The 16,299-nt window shown below is 43.8% G+C and overlaps 1 protein-coding gene across 7 annotated transcripts in view; it reads right to left on the bottom strand.

Moving 5' to 3' along the window:
- The window catches only part of URB2 (URB2 ribosome biogenesis homolog), a 119,208-nt gene that overhangs the window by 85,208 nt on the left and 17,701 nt on the right, over positions 1-16,299 (bottom strand). For 4 of the 7 annotated variants that reach the window (XM_032430213.1, XM_032430214.1, XM_032430212.1 and 1 more), the window contains exons 7-10: positions 15,231-15,473; positions 12,428-12,515; positions 9,929-10,068; positions 5,655-6,125 (exon numbers count right to left, since the gene is read on the bottom strand). In XM_032430213.1, the coding sequence (XP_032286104.1) occupies positions 5,928-6,125; positions 9,929-10,068; positions 12,428-12,515; positions 15,231-15,473 (669 nt within the window). In that variant the 3' untranslated portion in view covers positions 5,655-5,927. Of the gene's footprint in view, positions 1-5,654; positions 6,126-9,928; positions 10,069-12,427; positions 12,516-15,230; positions 15,474-16,299 lie in introns of those variants that run through there. The other 3 variants (XM_032430216.1, XM_032430217.1, XM_032430218.1) reach the window with 1 other exon arrangement.

Raw genomic sequence — 16,299 nt, 5'->3', positions numbered from 1 at the left:
AGAGAGAAAGAGAGAAAGAAAGAAAGAAAGAGAGAAAGAAAGAAAGAGAGAAAGAGAGAAAGAGAGAGAGAAAGAGAGAAAGAGAGAAAGAAAGAAAGAGAGAAAGAGAGAAAGAAAGAAAGAAAGAAAGAAAGAGAGAAAGAGAGAAAGAGAGAAAGAGAGATAGAGAGAGAGAAAGAAAGAAAGAAAGAAAGAGAGAAAGAAAGAAAGAGAGAAAGAGAGAAAGAAAGAGAGAAAGAGAGAAAGAGAGAAAGAGAGAAAGAAAGAGAGAAAGAGAGAAAGAGAGAAAGAGAGAGAGAAAGAAAGAAAGAGAGAAAGAAAGAGAGAAAGAGAGAAAGAAAGAAAGAAAGAAAGAGAGAAAGAGAGAAAGAGAGAAAGAAAGAGAGAAAGAGAGAAAGAAAAGAAAGAAAGAAAGAAAGAAAGAAAAAGAAAGAGAAAGAAAGAAAGAAAGAAAGAAAAGAAAAGAAAGAAAGAAGGAAAGAAAGAAAGAAAGAAGGAAGGAAGGAAAGAGAGAGAAAGAGAAACAAATCGGGCAATTTGAGAGAATCTTGCACAGAGGCAAGTGGTGACATCAGAGGAATGGAAGGGGGGGTGGGGGTGGGGAGAAGGTCAAAAGAGAACTGCCAAGGACTGATCCTGGGGGACACGAACATTTCAGCGTGGGAGAGAAAAAGGAGCCAGTGGAGGTAAGAAAGCATCAGAGATATGGGAGTCCCCAGAAATGGAAGAGTCAGAGAAGCTAATGGTGGGCCCAACAAACCAAAGGTGCCTCAAGACCAACAAGATCAAGGACCAACCAGACAGCCATTACATTGGGTGGTTAAAATTGATCCAATTACCTTTCACAGGGCAGTTTCAATGGGGAGGATTATCAAGATAATATCAAGATGATACAACAAACGTAAGCTACTCCTATTTGGTTGGCAGTCAAGACGGTGATTTGGGAGGATAACAGGAATAATACTCAAATTTTTTTATATTAAGGGTATTTTGTGTGTGTCTATAAACAGAAAGGAAAGTGACAGAGATTCAAGAGACAGAAGGAATATGGTGAAAAGACTGGAAACAGATTGTTTGACTCATTTCATCTGTGACACAAGCTCAAAGAGGGCTTAGAAGGAACACCAGCACACGCTGCATGTCCACAGAATACTGGACATTGAACGCTGTGGGCATCCACACTCATGCACACGACAGCAATCACCTAAGTCTTTAAAAGTGGCCACAGTTGGTAAAAGTGAGCACAGCTACGTTCTCCACCATGACGTTGCTATGTCCCTGCGCGTTTGGGTGGCTTCCCTCAGGACTCCTCCCCTGGGGGCTTAGCACCAATGTGGCATCGGCCAGGCATTCACTACAGGATCTTCCATGGTCCCATTTTTCTGAATGTGTCTCTCATCCCACACACCAGGTGAGCCTGGTCCCACTGCGTGTGGCATGGTCAGCACTGAGTCACCTCCCTCAGTCGTCCTGGGTAATGAAAACCTCTCCTGCTCATATCGGTTATGTCCATTATGGAGCATCTTACAGACCACTTTCTCTTGTCCATAGATTTATGTTCTACAATCAACCAGAACTTCATACTAAAACCCTACAATAAACCCATCACCACTAACTCATAACGTCTCAAAACTATGTTGCCTCATGGATGCTTCTTCCCCTGATTAAAAAAAGAAAGGTATTTTCCTCCAAACCGGTGGACCCAGCTGAGAAGATAACAGGGTTTTGTGCAGAATCATCACCAGGATCCTATTACCCTCTCTAGCAACAAAGCTTGTCCCCCTGGAGTAGGGCAGGGGTGGGGGTGGGGGGCGCCGAACACAGGAGGATAACCAGGGGCATCTCCAGAGCTTGACAAAGTGACAACAGCCAAAGGAGGGAGATGCTAGACACATGGAAGGGAATAGGGGCATGGTGGACACAGTGGCAACAGGGAATAAGCTGGGTGGAGGGACAAGAGGGCAGACTGAGACAAGGTGGCACAGAGGGGGAGGGGACATTTGCTCCTTGGAGAGACTGATGGCTGAAGGAGAGCAGAGGTGGAGACCTGGAAATGTGAGGCCAGAATGTCAAAAGGGTCTTCACTGGGGACATTGAGGCTACAAAGGATAGCAGGAGGAAACAAGATGGGAGACTGGGGACAGAGCAGAGAGCTGGGAGCTGCAGGCATAAACGCAGCCGGCTGGCAAGGAGCCTGGAGCAGAAGCTGCTGTTGCGGATGGCAGCAGTGTCCCGAACAATATGGGGACGAAAGATCCCTCAGGCCCCACGGCCCAGGCGGCCGACAGAAATCACACCCATGAGAGAGACAATGGTTACCTACAGGCTGAGCAGGAAAGGAAGAACGGGAAAAGGAAAAGAGAAAGAAACTTGAGCCCCTCAGAAGGGAGAGGAGAATGAAAAAGAGAAAGGGAGAGTGTTGAGAAGACACAACAGGGAACGAAGAATCAAACCCAGGTAGGACTGCTGCCTCTGCGGTGGATTTTACGAGACTGAAAGCATAAAGATGGGAGCTTATTAGACAAAAGAGACAGGGCTGTAGCCTGGCACATGAGCAATCAATGTGAACTCTTTGGACAATTCGACCCCAACACTTCCAGGTCTGCACATGCTCTCCTTGACGTGTTTTCTTCTTAAGCCTTTTCCTTCCACAGCATCAGGCAGTTTCCAAAGCAGCAGAGAGGGTGTGGCAAGAAAGCAAAGGAGATCGTGTGGAAGGTCCGCATTTCAGGAAGGTGAAGAGGAAGACAGGCTGTTAAGACCTACCCACTGTGGTCCATGGGTGGTGGTCAAGGTCAAGGCTGGGAAGGGAACAGTTTGCAGTGTCTCCTCTACCAGCCAGCACCTCCCCAGTGGCTCCTGCAAAGTCCCATCCCAGACAGTGCCCCCCCCCCCCCCCCCCCCCCCCCCCCCCCCCCCCCCCCCCCTCCCCTACCCGCCACTCCCCCCCCGCGCCCCCCCCGCCACAATTAAGCCTCCTCTATCCCAACTTCCCCCACATTGGCCCCTCCCTTCAGGTGCCTTATCTCTGCCCAAACCAGTCTGACAAGTGACTTCAGAGCAGGCCTCCCTAAAAGCCCCTCCCCTTCCATCAGGTAGGTCTCAGTTCAAATGTCACCTCCCCAGGATGGCCTCCTCCCCACCAGCCCCTGAACTTGTTTTCTCTGCTTCCCATCCCTGTGACCACACCCCCGGATGATCGTGTCTATCTGATTGCTGGCTCCTTGTCCACATCCCCTGCCAGAAAGCAAGCTCTATGAAGGCCAGGAGTATGGCCCCAGCACTTGGCAGAATACGGAAGAAAGTGATGCGCACTTGTGAAATGAATGTACAGCCAGGGCCCTACAGTACAGAGGCGTTTGGTGCCACGGCGGATCCGATGGGGTCCTGCTCAAGTCTTTCACTGTCACCCTGAAAGCCTCCCGCTCTGCCCTGCAGACACCTAGCCTGGGCCAGGTCTCACTGCCCGTGAGATCTACTCCAATCAAATGAAAATACAGAGCATAGCTGCCCTTGTTACCACTAAAAGAAAAGTCTCCTCTTCCCCATTAATCAGCAAAATAGAGTTGAAAATTATTCTTTCCTGAGGGAGGTTTAGAGTTCCCCGAGCAATGACAGTGAGGAGAGGACACAGCGTTTCTCAGGAACAGGCATACTGCAGAACTGTGCAGGAAGGCCACAGGGCTGATAGCCTTCTTTCCCTCGTTCCCCTCGTTCCAGGGAGCACTTTATACACAGGTGTCTGCGCTGGCTTCGATGAGGCACGGGAGGGGCCCTCAGTTGCGGCCCGCAGTGCCACCGTGAGGACGCCCGGGGAACTGCTCCGTGTTGGTCTGCACTCCGTGAACATTCCCGAGGCAGGAGAAAACCAATTACTGCTAATCTCTGGCCACGGTGGGCTCCTGGCAGAAAAAAATAGTTACAACTTCATGAGGGAATTCTGAGACCAGCGACCCTCCTGTCTGGGCATTTGACCAAAACGGTAAAACCAAGAACATGGTTTTAATTCCAGCTTTGTTTACAGCCTGTGTCCTTGAAAGGTCACCTGCTTGCCCCAACATACCATCTCCAGGTGTGAACAAGAAATAACATCATCAACCTCTCTTACAGTTAGAGGATTCTTCAGGGAATGGGGCACAGAAACAAAATCTCATCAATACAGCATATTAAGCAAAAAGATGCCAGACCACCTGAATCCACTTTGGGTTACCAGAGCTTAGAAACCCCTACACACATACTGTCTAGACAGAGGGAAGGAAACGGATCAAGCATGTAGCATGCAAAGCAGAACCATCTCCTCAACTCAGTCAGCCGATGCAAGAAACAAAATCAAATCTGGGGCATGAAAAATGAGCTATTTCTCTTAGGTAGCCAAAAAAATCCATTTTATATTGTCTGTTCCAATTATACGTGCTTGAAAAAGTAGGGTAAAAACAAGCCTTTTGTTTAGGTATGATCCTTCAAATAATTTAAGTCTGTACTTCAGGAGAATTCCAACATAAATTCCACAAACATAGTGCATAAGAAAAATATTCCAATTGAGAAACAGGTTAATATTACATAAGAAACCTAATTACATAAATATAATTTATACAAGAAATAAAAATGGTGACTATGAAAAACGTATAATCTCCAGCTAACTAAAGAAATTCAAGACAAAATAACATTTCTCTATCAAGGAAACATAACACCAAGAGAATCAATTAAAGTTGATTCACTGGTGAGAAAATAAACTAGTACACTTTCTAGAAGGTAATTTGGTAATATTTCTATAAATCCTTAAAACTGCATAGGATTTTTTGACAAACTATACAATTATGGGAGTTCATCTTATGGAAGTAAAGATAGAAGGAAAGAGTCAGTTGCAAGCACCATGTGTAAAAGGAAGTTTGGAAAGATCCCGACGTCTAACCATGGGAGATTTATTAAACAGCTGTAACTACTCAATGGATGACTATGCAGCCATTAAAAAGTATGTCAAATGTCTTTATGGACCCAAAGACGTTACTGCAGTATTACATAGGAAAAAGCTAAGTAACTAAAACAAAACAAAAATGCATTTAAGATCCAATTTGGCAACTATGTATTTACTTATATGTGTATCTAGACAGATAAATAGCTGCACAGCAAAGAGATGGAAACAAGGTACTCAAGATGACAGAGGCTCTCCGTGTAGCTGATACTAGGGGTGTTTTGTTAAATTTTTTCATTTTTATTTTCTGAGATTACTACAATAAAATATACTGCTTAAGTAACTAAAAAAAGAGTATTTCTTAGACTGAAAAAAAAAAACAATTCCAAAATAAACTTGAGAGAGCTAAAGCAGGAAGAGCAGAGCAGGCAGGATAACGGAGCACTGAAGAGGTGGACCCACATCACACAGGCCGCCCACCTCTGCCCCGGAGAATGCACCTCAGTGTCTCAAAGCTCTAACTGTCCCCAGCCCCCATCAGAAGGTATACTTGGAGGGAAGGTAGAGCAAGTGACATTTCAAGAACACTGCCCATGTTACTTGGAGAATATAAAAGGCAAAGATATTTAAATGGGATTTAATTATATAGCCATGCACCTAGGTAGTTTCCCCCTGGGAGAAGAGACACCAAACCACTGGATGACAGAGTCAAGAATTACATTTGGAACGGCCACAAGAGAGATTCAGCAATTTTTTTTATTAAATTCACCTTACTCTGGGGTCAATTATCAGGATTCTATTTGCAATACATACTGCTTAAAAAGATATGTTAAAAATATTCAGTGTGAAAAACATGGCTATAAAATACAGTATACATTATATAAACGCAAAGTGTATTCCACATATCTCAACATCACAAATTAGAACACCTTCAGTCTCTCCTTCTCCAGCTCTTTTGGACCAGAGAGTCAAAGCCACTCCACAGTAACGCCAGCAGCACTTCCGGAACACAGCCTCAAACCGTGTATCTTCTCTCTCCTTCATGTTTCGCCTTGTGGTATTTCACATAATCATTGTACAGCTCCTTAAAGATGTCTCTCACCCCTGGCTGCAGGGAGACCCGCAGGAACTGGACGTCCGGCTCAATGCAGAGGTCCAGGATGAGGTAAATGCCCTCCTGCAGAAGGCCCTTCACCGCCGGATACAAGGTGACCTGTCAAAGGACATGCCCTCTGTGAGAGCAAACACACAGACCAAGCCCTCCGAAGACCTGACAAGGAGTTTCAAGTTCGGCCCCCAACTTGAGAAAAGACATCCCTTTTAAATTACCATTTTGCACAGAAATAAATATTTGTATCTTAAAAGTTTGTGTTTTAGGGAAATAAAAGCCAACTCGAGTGACAAAAGCCTGGAATAAAACCTCACAAAATCACAGGGGTAGCTGTGCTATTTGGTGAATGATGCCTAGCAGGGGCATTTAAAAACTGGAATCTTTAAACTTACAAACCTTATGAGAGCCACCTGCACACTGTGCCAAATCCTTCGCCATGACCAATCGCATGGGAAGCTGCACTAACATGGGATAAGGACAGCAATGTTCACTGTGACTGACTCCCCCCGCCCCCTGCCAGCAAGGCAGGCGGCCGGGTGGGCTCCGACACTCCGCAAACGGATCTTTGATAGGCCTATATTAGTAATTAGATCATATCATATCCAAACAAATCAGATGTGATTTATGATTACACTTAATACATCTTTTTATTTCTATCAACAACAGCTCAATGGGACCTGAATTTCTAACTGCCCCTGAATGGCTGAATCGGTTCTTGAGACTAGAGATGTCTTTCTTCCCTTTCTCTCTTCTGGGTTAACTAAAACCTGGGGAACAGAAGGAAGAGTGGGCAGTCTGGCTCCAGCTGGGCTGTACTGGTGGATATTGCGCACAGACTTTCAGATCAGAGATTCAGACTACTGTCTAGACAAAAAGACCAACAGAGCAGGCTCTACACGCATCTGCCACAACCATTCAGGTTGCAGCTGAACCTGGCACTGAACCGTCTGAATACCCCAGGAGCTGAAACCAAAAAGCAACTGGAAGGCTCCGGCAGACAGGCCAGGGATTTGGCAGATTCTTTATTAATGTCTTAAGGGCCTACAAGAGTGAAAGCCCCTCTGCAAACACATAGCTTCTGGGGAGGATATATGGCATTCACTCGGAGAAGTTGGATTCACCAAAGCAACCCCTGGGAGGCCTGTACCTAGAGAGGCAGTCTGTTTCTGTCACTAAGATGGTGCTGTTTCTCAGTTACGGTCATTTTCACATGAGAGCTCAAAAAATTTCTGACAATCATCTTAAGTTTTACTGTTTATAGATGATAAGAACACTCAAGGACTGAAGGTGGAACTGTCTGTGATTTCAGTGAAAGGCATTAGAGAAGGAAGGAAAAATAAAACAAAACAAAAAAACAAATATGTCCTGAATCTTACCAGCCAGGTGAGGACCCTGTAAGCTGACCACTCATTTATTCATCTAATCAGCACTCACTAAACAGATAACTCCACTTCCAAGAGCAAAGGAGCGGAAGTAACTGTCTCAATGACAGCATGGAGAGGTGAAGCCCGCCAGTCAGAGGCCAGGGCCCACGAGCTCCACCATTCCCTCACACAGGGGCTCCTCAGTTGAAGGACGGCGCCGAGCACACAGCCCTGCTGGGTCACAGGAAGGCCTGCAGTATCTGGCCTACACAACCACTGTGCATCTTTATGTTTCAGCCCACTTATTTATAAAACAAAGGGGAAAAACTCAGTTTCTATGACACTAAGATCACCGACCGACAAATGAAAAGATCTCTAAGCAGCATAAAAGGACCTTACACAGGATAGGCAGTACAAACTATTTACTCTAGGCTGTCAACATAGATAGATGTAAGTTTGATCTATGGATGAAAGAGACCAGTGCCCAGGATTTCCCCTGGCACATCCCCACCGCGACACATTACTGCATGGAGGGTACAAGGTCTGTAGTAGTCACTGCGTGTCCTGCCTGATGTGGTCTCACCAGGTCACTGCCAGACCTTCACCCATACCCACTCCACAGGACTACCAGGAGATTGCAAAGGAGATTCACTTAGCTATCTAGCATTTAATTAAACTTACAAATGTCTTTCCGGTCTGGAAATATTTCCAGTTCTCAGGAGAAGCCTCTAATACATATGGAATATTTTCTTCATTACTGAGTTAAAAAACAAATGAAAGATAAAACATAGACTCTTGCCAATGAATTCTGGGATGCTACAGCCTTAGATAATTCCCAAGGCCTTTGACTTGCAAGATTAAAAATAAAAAAATAACTGAGAAGCATAAATTAGACATGAATAATGAAGACAGGAAACCAGAGACTTTTCATAAAATAAATCTCAGAATAATAGTTAGTGACTTTAAGGGTTCAAATTATCACCTCTCTTCTTGGCCCTTAGTTAAGTGATATTAACTATCTCTCATTTTATTTTTCACTGAAACACAAAATAATGCCAGCTTTTCTTTTTTTTTTTTTTTAAGATTTTATTTATTTATTTGAGAGAGAGAGAGAGAGAGCACATGAGAGGAGGAGGGCCAGAGGGAGAAGCAGACTCCCCGCTGAGCAGGGAGCCCGATGCGGGACTCGATCCTGGGACTCCAGGATCATGACCTGAGCCGAAGGCAGTCGCTTAACCAACTGAGCCACCCAGGCGCCCTGCCAGCTTTTCTTTCAGCAAAGGCTTACATATCAATGACTTGAGTGCCTGTGAAATACCAAGATTCTATAAAAACGCTAAGAAATTCCAAGGAAACCAAACACGAAGCCCATCTTTCATTCAAAGGCTGACCTGAAGGGGTCCTCACATGTTGCCCCCACCCCTCCACACACCATGCCTTGTGAGGACCCCGTGCATACCCACGGGGCAGGGTGCATCCTACAGCCCCCCCACCCCCACCCCAGCCCTCTCAAACCCAGCCAAGTGCCCACCCACATGACAGGCATCTGCACTGGCTGAGGCAAGCAGGGCCAGCATGCCTGAAAATTATTTAAGAGTTCTAGATTCATCCTGAAAGAGGGTCAGAATGAAAATGGATGCAACACCAGATTTTCTGAGAAAGCTCATTCAGCTCAATCTCCCTTGAGAAATCTCTTAACGTAACAAGTTTACCAGCGGTTTTAACATTATTCTTACAAGATTTACAAAGGAGGGCTATTCTACTGAGAGCAACATAAACAACACAGATGTATATATCTACACCTGCAAAAGTAGATACACACAGAAACATACTGTACTCTAAGCCTCTGACATTCAATTTAAACCAAGTAAGATATGAAGTCTTCACTTCAGGGGTCACACAGGGTCTTGTGGAATTTTGGAAATAACATGCTAACATTCCAAAGTGAGACCACTGCTGAACAATGAATTAATTATCCAGAATATGAAATCAAAGAGTCAGGTTAAATAGGACAAAGATACTTTTGTTTAAAGGAGCTGAATGAATCTGCCAGTATCTCTACCACGTCATCTACTTTGAGTGTCTGAGAGCAGTTGACTCACAGGCACCATGCACTCCAAGAGGATAAACCAAGGAACTCCTGCTGTTGGGGGTCCCAAGACCCTTCTTCCTCGTCACCATTAAGCCTAGCCCTAGAAGAGCTCCTGTTCTTAAACCTGGGAAGCATTTCAGCTCGCTCATTACTCCAGAAACTGACTAAAACAGGCCCCAGAGCTTGTGCTGCAGCAAGAAGGGAGAGCTAGCCGTCACGGAGCGCCTTCTAGGTACCAGGCACCACCAGTCCTTTGAATGTCGCCTCACTCAGTCATCCTGCTAACCCTGCAGGGCTGCTGCGGAATCCTGCAGATGGGCAGGACAGCCTGCTACGATGCATGGTTCGGGACCATCAGGCCCAAGATATCGCATGCCACTATGGTTGAGAAGCCCTGCTACCAAGGACTACAAATGAAAGCACTTGGTGAGACGGGGCAAGCTGTTTACCTTCTGCACCTCCGTGACATACTGGGCCACCATAAAGGGGGAAAACACCGTGAACTCTTCGGCCCGAGCTGCAATGTGGCTGTACATCCTTTCCACCAGGCGGGCACACTCAAGGACCACAGACAGATCATCTGTGCTTCCTGTGGAAGCAAAGTGTTTCCAAACTGATTAGTCCAAAACCCATGCATTTTAACCCTTCTAACTTTATACATTTAATACAGCTGAAAATTATTCAAGTCTTCCCTTTTTCCCAGACTCATTAATTGTCTTATTCCACAGACAGAATGAGGGAGAGATGTCCAAATATCTATCTGTATTACAAAGAAAAGAACACTTAAAATACTCGAATACATGTGTTTTTTAGGAGTCTAGAAGAATCAAAAATTTTAAGATGAAATCTATGATTGCTCTGTATTTTAAAAAAAGGTGGAGGTGTATAAGAAAGGTTTAAATTAGAAAATTATCTTTAAAAAATATGGTTTTTTACATCATAGGACTTTAAAGATAAGATGGCCTAATTATACCTTTGCCTCCTTATGTTTCAGATATCATGCAGGCAGACAGATATAAGACTCAGATATAAGACTTCTTAAAACCTTGAATATATAAACATGTTACATACATGCAATTTTTCTAGATACAATATAATTTTATGAAATTATATAAATTTCTAACATTCACTGGACATTTCAACAGGCAAGTACTTTAGTGAAGCACTTGAATATCTACTCTGTACCATTTCTTCCCTCTTTTCAGAGTGCTCAGCACATATATGCAGTTCAGTGAATACCTGGCATTTATTATTTCAGCTACACAGTTAATGTGTGGTTATTAAGAGTGCATTAGATACCAATAAGAAGAGTAAACAGTTAAAACTCTACTCAGTTAAGCTATGAACACATCAGAGAACCGAGTCTTGGCAGATGGGAGGTAACTGAGCTGCACCAACATGGACACAGCAGAGCCACGCTCGTGAAACATGCCCCCACACTCCCTCAGGACACACGACAAAGGACACGTGTACGACTACACGCGGGACATGCCTGTGGCAGCGTGTGACAAGGGCTCTGCTCCCCCACTGCTCAGCAAGGGCTGGACCAGAGCCTTCCCTACACTGCCATTTCCCATCTCCTGTCCAGGCAGACATCACTAGTAAAAACAGGGATTCTTCTTGCTGAGCTCAAACAGGACCACGACCTTAGGGGCCTCAACACAATGCTACAGCTAGCCACCACCAACTGACCAAGGCTAGCTTGGGAGATCGAACCTGTTTCCCTACCCTGTTCCTAAACATAGTCACAATTTTACACTGACACCAATATTACATCGCTCTGCACCAGGCCTGGGAGAAAGCAAAAGACCTCATTGTGCCACTGACTGATCTCAAAACCAGGCAGAATAATTTGGGAATTATAGTCCAGTGTTAACTATACCTTGTCTCTTTTCTCAATAGTTACTTGGTTTAAGTAGCATAAATCTACAAGTCCGAACCCATCAAAGTGGTTCACTCAGTGGGGAGGGGGGCTGAGTACCACTCATATGTTTCCAGTTAGTCCAGAACTGCTGCCACAGGCTCTTCCTGGACACCCTCCAAGTTGAGTTATAAAGCCCTCCTTGTTGGTCCCAGAGCATTCCATCAGGTACCACGCTATGCAAATTTGAAACAGCACAATATAGACCACCTCAATTTATATGCAAATTTTTAAATAATGAGACTCTCCCCCAAATTAGAAATTTAGCAAGAATCAACAACCTTCAAGGCTGAAAACAAGCTGTACACATAATTTATGCTATCACCATATGGCAGCTCACTTCATTGGTAAACAAACACAACCTTGCCAAGATAAGACTGAAATGATGACTTGCCAGACCTCATCCCTTTAATAAAATGAAATAGCTCTGTAACTGCCCGTTCTTCTTTAATTTCCCCATCAAACTAGGAACTCCTTTAGGGCAAGAACGGAATTGTCACTTTATTATTTTTTTTATTTTTATTTTTTTAAAGATTTTATTTATTTATTTATTTGACAGACAGACACAGCGAGAGAGGGAACACAAGCAGGGGGAGTGGGAGAGGGAGAAGCAGGCTTACTGCCAAGCAGGGAGCCCGATGCGGGTCTTGATCCCAGGACCCTGAGTCGAAGGCAGACGCTTAACGACTGAGCCACCCAGGCACCCCTTGTCACTTTATAACCCCTCTACATGAGAATAAACATTTCCTGAATCTAGATACTTCAGCCCCCCCCCCCCCAGAAAAAGAACTATTTCAATTAAAAAAAAACAAAAACACACACTGTTTTGGACATAGCAAAAAAAAAAAAAAAAATGGTGACAGCTTGAAATTTTTTAGAAAATTGTTTTGGGTATTCATTTAATGATCTGAACATTTCTTACTTAAACTCAACTGAGTGGTTTTATTTTCTGTAACATAGGAGGCCGGAGACATCACAAGATAAACACATTTGAAATCATGTATGTGATACTGTTACTTTGAATTACCTTTGTCTTTCTGCCTCCCTTCGTGCATAACTGAAAACACCAATCTATTGAAACAGTTCAAGAAGGAAGGAATGGCTTTCAGCATCACCTGTAATAATAATAGAAAAAAAGAATATAAAAACATGTAATTGCTTATTTCAAGTTCTACTTTATTTTTTTAAACTTTTATTTAGGGGCGCCTGGGTGGCTCAGTCGTTAAGTGTCTGCCTTCGGCTCAGGTCATGGTCCCAGAAGTTCTGGGATTGAGCCCCACATCGGGCTCCCTGCTCAGCGGGAAGCCTGCTTGTCCCTCTCCCACTCCCCCTGCTTGTGTTCTCTCTCTCGCTGTCTCTCTCTGTCAAATAAATAAAAATCTAAAAAAAATAAATAAACTCTTATTTAAATTTAATTAATTAACATATAATGTATTATTGGTTTCAGAAGTACAGGCCTGTGATTCATCAGTCTCATATAATACCCAGTGCTCATTACATCACATGCCCTCCTTAATGCCCATCACCCAGTTACCCCATCCCTCCACCTCCCTCCCCTCCAGCAACCCTCAGTTTGTTTCCTATGATTAGGAGTCTCTTGGTTTGTCTCTACTTTAAAGGAGAGCATGTTTATTTCCTGCTTAACCATATCTATCAGGATGCTCAAAACAGCGTGGCAACTTCTTTTTGCCTGAACTTTCTAGGGAAATAGCTCACCCACCTTACTTGACTCTTTAACATTTGTTTTAATGGTTTGGGATAGGGCTTCTAACTTTAGGAATCTAATGGAGTGATCTCAGTTTAGAATCCACTTAATCTGTTACTATAAGCTGTTACCAGTGCATTCTGGAAATGGGTAGAAATAAATAACAGAAGCAACAATAGCAACATATTCAAGTGTAACTGGCATTAGAAAGAGGTTACATAAAGCAAATCCATTTAAAAGAAGGACCCAAACTTCTCATTTTTTAGTGATGAAAAGGTCTGGTTGGGTTTTATCTTGAAGAATAATATGAAAATTTTAAAACATGTTTCTTTTATATGCAACCACCTTTTAGATCATGATCAAAACAACACACTACCCAATAAAGCAGCCATGAGCTACATGAGGTTACTTTAACTAACTAAAATTCAGTTCCTAGTCATACAGCTTCTAGGCCACATTTCAAGTGGTCAAGACACATGTGGCCTGTGATTACTGTGCTGGACCATACAGACACAGAACATATCCAACAGTGCTTTAAAGATCTACCGGCCAGTCCTGCTCTTTTCTCAGAATTCTCAGAATGAACAAAGACTAAATCAAGAGTTGAGATTTTTTCCTTTGGTATAATTTATCCAACCAAATTCCTGATAGCATAACATCCCGTTCTTTACATCAAATTACCAACATCCACAGCATGCTCTGAAAGAAGTCATTTTTGCAAAAGTATTGCAGAGCTTCATCAAATTTCCTAAGGTCCCCTCGTAAGCCTCTGCTATCATATTGATTAAAAGCACACAAATCCAGAGCCAGACTATTTGAGTTCACACCCTGGCTTAATATGGCACCAGCTGCTGATCGTTCTGCTGGGTACACTGGCTGAACGGACCTCATGCTATCCCCTTTAGATTTACCTAAGCAGATTCTAGCCTGGTGTTTTTATCAACTCAACTATGCACAGGGCCAACAGTGTGATCATGCACCACATGGGGCCCCCATCCCCCACTCTAACCCACAGACAGTGAGTGGGAGTATGATTATTAGTCACATCATTCTTTATTGCAACACCATGTCATTATCCCTGTCAATTTTCTCCTTTCATTAAATTGTCTAATTCTGCTAAATGGTCATTTGTCAATGGTTCTGCAGGAGATTCCCACCGCTTTCTAATATTACTTTTCATCAACTGCATGAAATCCTGCATCTTTTGCAAGATGGGCAATTTCAGTTTGTAATTGATATGTATTGCACTTATATTGTATGGTCACATAAAAATCTAACAATCAGCAGAGAGATTTAAAACAAAGATGCTCACAAGATAGGCAGGGCCAAAGGCACTGGAGTGAAGCCCAGTGTCATGAGTGCTTAGTTTACCAGACAATAAATTTTTTAAAAATGGCGCTGCTATCAGGTCTCTACCTTGAGAACATTAAAACACTTAAAAATATTTGAATGTGCCTGTGTATATGTGTATATATCTTATTTATGACATCCCACGCATCACATGTACAGCAGTGGTGCAGTAGAAAGAACATGGGCCAAAGTATCAACAGTCCTGAAGCTAAGATTTAGACTCAGCTGGGCGGCATTGGTCAAATCACTTAGCAGCTCTGAGCCTCAGTTTATCAATAAAATGGACTACCATCTACTTTACAGACTTGCTGTAGGGGTGAAATGAGACACATAGCAAATGTTCAACAGATGGCAGCTGAATCTTTTCTGTGGGACAATTATTCCTACTCAGTTTAATTTCAAAGGTCGCATACTATAAAACTGGAACTCAGGAAGCCTCACTCCCTACACCCATCTGAGTTATAAACCCATGAAGACATCTAAGCAAATGAGTGAGATTTTAAATGTGTGGTCTGCAAAAACAGAACAATTTGTAATGAGCTTCCTTAAATAGCTAGTATACAAACACTATCTAAGTGTCAGACCCAACAAAGATGAAACTCAAACAGCCTGATGTGAAGATCAAACATTTTTGTGCCTGAGAAACCACTGTGACCCTGGACATTACTGGAACCAAAAAGCATGCTTAGCAAATCACTGTTTTTATTATCCTCCAATAGTAAAGCTCTACTGCTGCTGAAATTACCCTGCCTCATGCCTTGCTCCTCCTTCTCACCTTCGGATGACACTGCAGGATGGAGAAGAGCACATTGTGCACCCGCAGGAAGATGCTCCCATACTCAGGGGGCTTCAGGTGGTCCAAAGGGACTGTCAGCAGGATGCTGAAGGCCAGGCTGACATGGTGCGGGTTGCTGATGGTCTCCTCCCCTTGTCGAAGCAGGGCCGCCAGGACGTCCAAAATAGGCCCCACAACCGCCAGGGGCACAGGCTGCTCCTGACAAGCCTCTCGGTTTTGCAGCTACAGGAAAAGAAGGAACAAAGGAAAGAAAATGAAGGCGATTCTCTAAAGAAAGAATATAAAAACTGAAGTAGACAAAGGTAAGAATGTCCAAAATGTACTTATGCGGTCAGAAAGCACTTTGAAAAAAGAAGGCCAATGTTCAATCTCTGAAGGCGACCTACTGAGGACTTGGCCATTTTGGTCCATGCTTTTTGTTGGACTCATCAACCACGAAGAGAAAGAACTTCTTACAAGAGCTGACTCATCCAATTTCTCAGAACAGGAAAACTTCACATCAGACATACATAACAATATTTTCCCAAAAAGATGATTAGTTGTAAGTATCTATAATTAAAGTTCATTTGTTACATTTCTTAAAAATCAGCTCTAGGGACGCCTAGGTGGCTCAGTCGTTAAGCATCTGCCTTCAGCTCAGGTCATGGTCCCAGGGTCCTGGGATCGAGCCCCGCATCGGGCTCCCTGCTCCACGGGAAGCCTGCTTCTCCCTCTCCCTCCGCCTGCCGCTCCCCCTTCTTCTGCTCTCTCTCTCTCCAACAAATAAATAAATAAGACCTTTAAAAAAAAAAAATCAGCTCCAGTTAAGATGTTCAATTACTGTTCTAGAGAATAAAGAGAACAGGCTCAAGATGAAGGCTAACTCAAAGTTCTACCCCCCTAACCTGGGAGAGCTCACCTGTCACCCTCGTCCTCAGGCTACAGGTGTAAATAGCAGCCCTGATGCAGCCTGCTGGGGCCTCACACAGCGCTCCGGTGGCCTGGGGACTCCAACTGTGCTGACTTCATGCTGGTAAATCTACTTTTAGATTTACCTATGTGGTTTCTA

Source organism: Phoca vitulina, unplaced genomic scaffold (assembly GCF_004348235.1).
Source record: "Phoca vitulina isolate PV1807 unplaced genomic scaffold, GSC_HSeal_1.0 scaffold43, whole genome shotgun sequence".
NCBI classification, from domain to species: Eukaryota; Metazoa; Chordata; class Mammalia; order Carnivora; family Phocidae; genus Phoca; species Phoca vitulina.
This window is presented reverse-complemented; position numbering and strand designations above follow the sequence as displayed.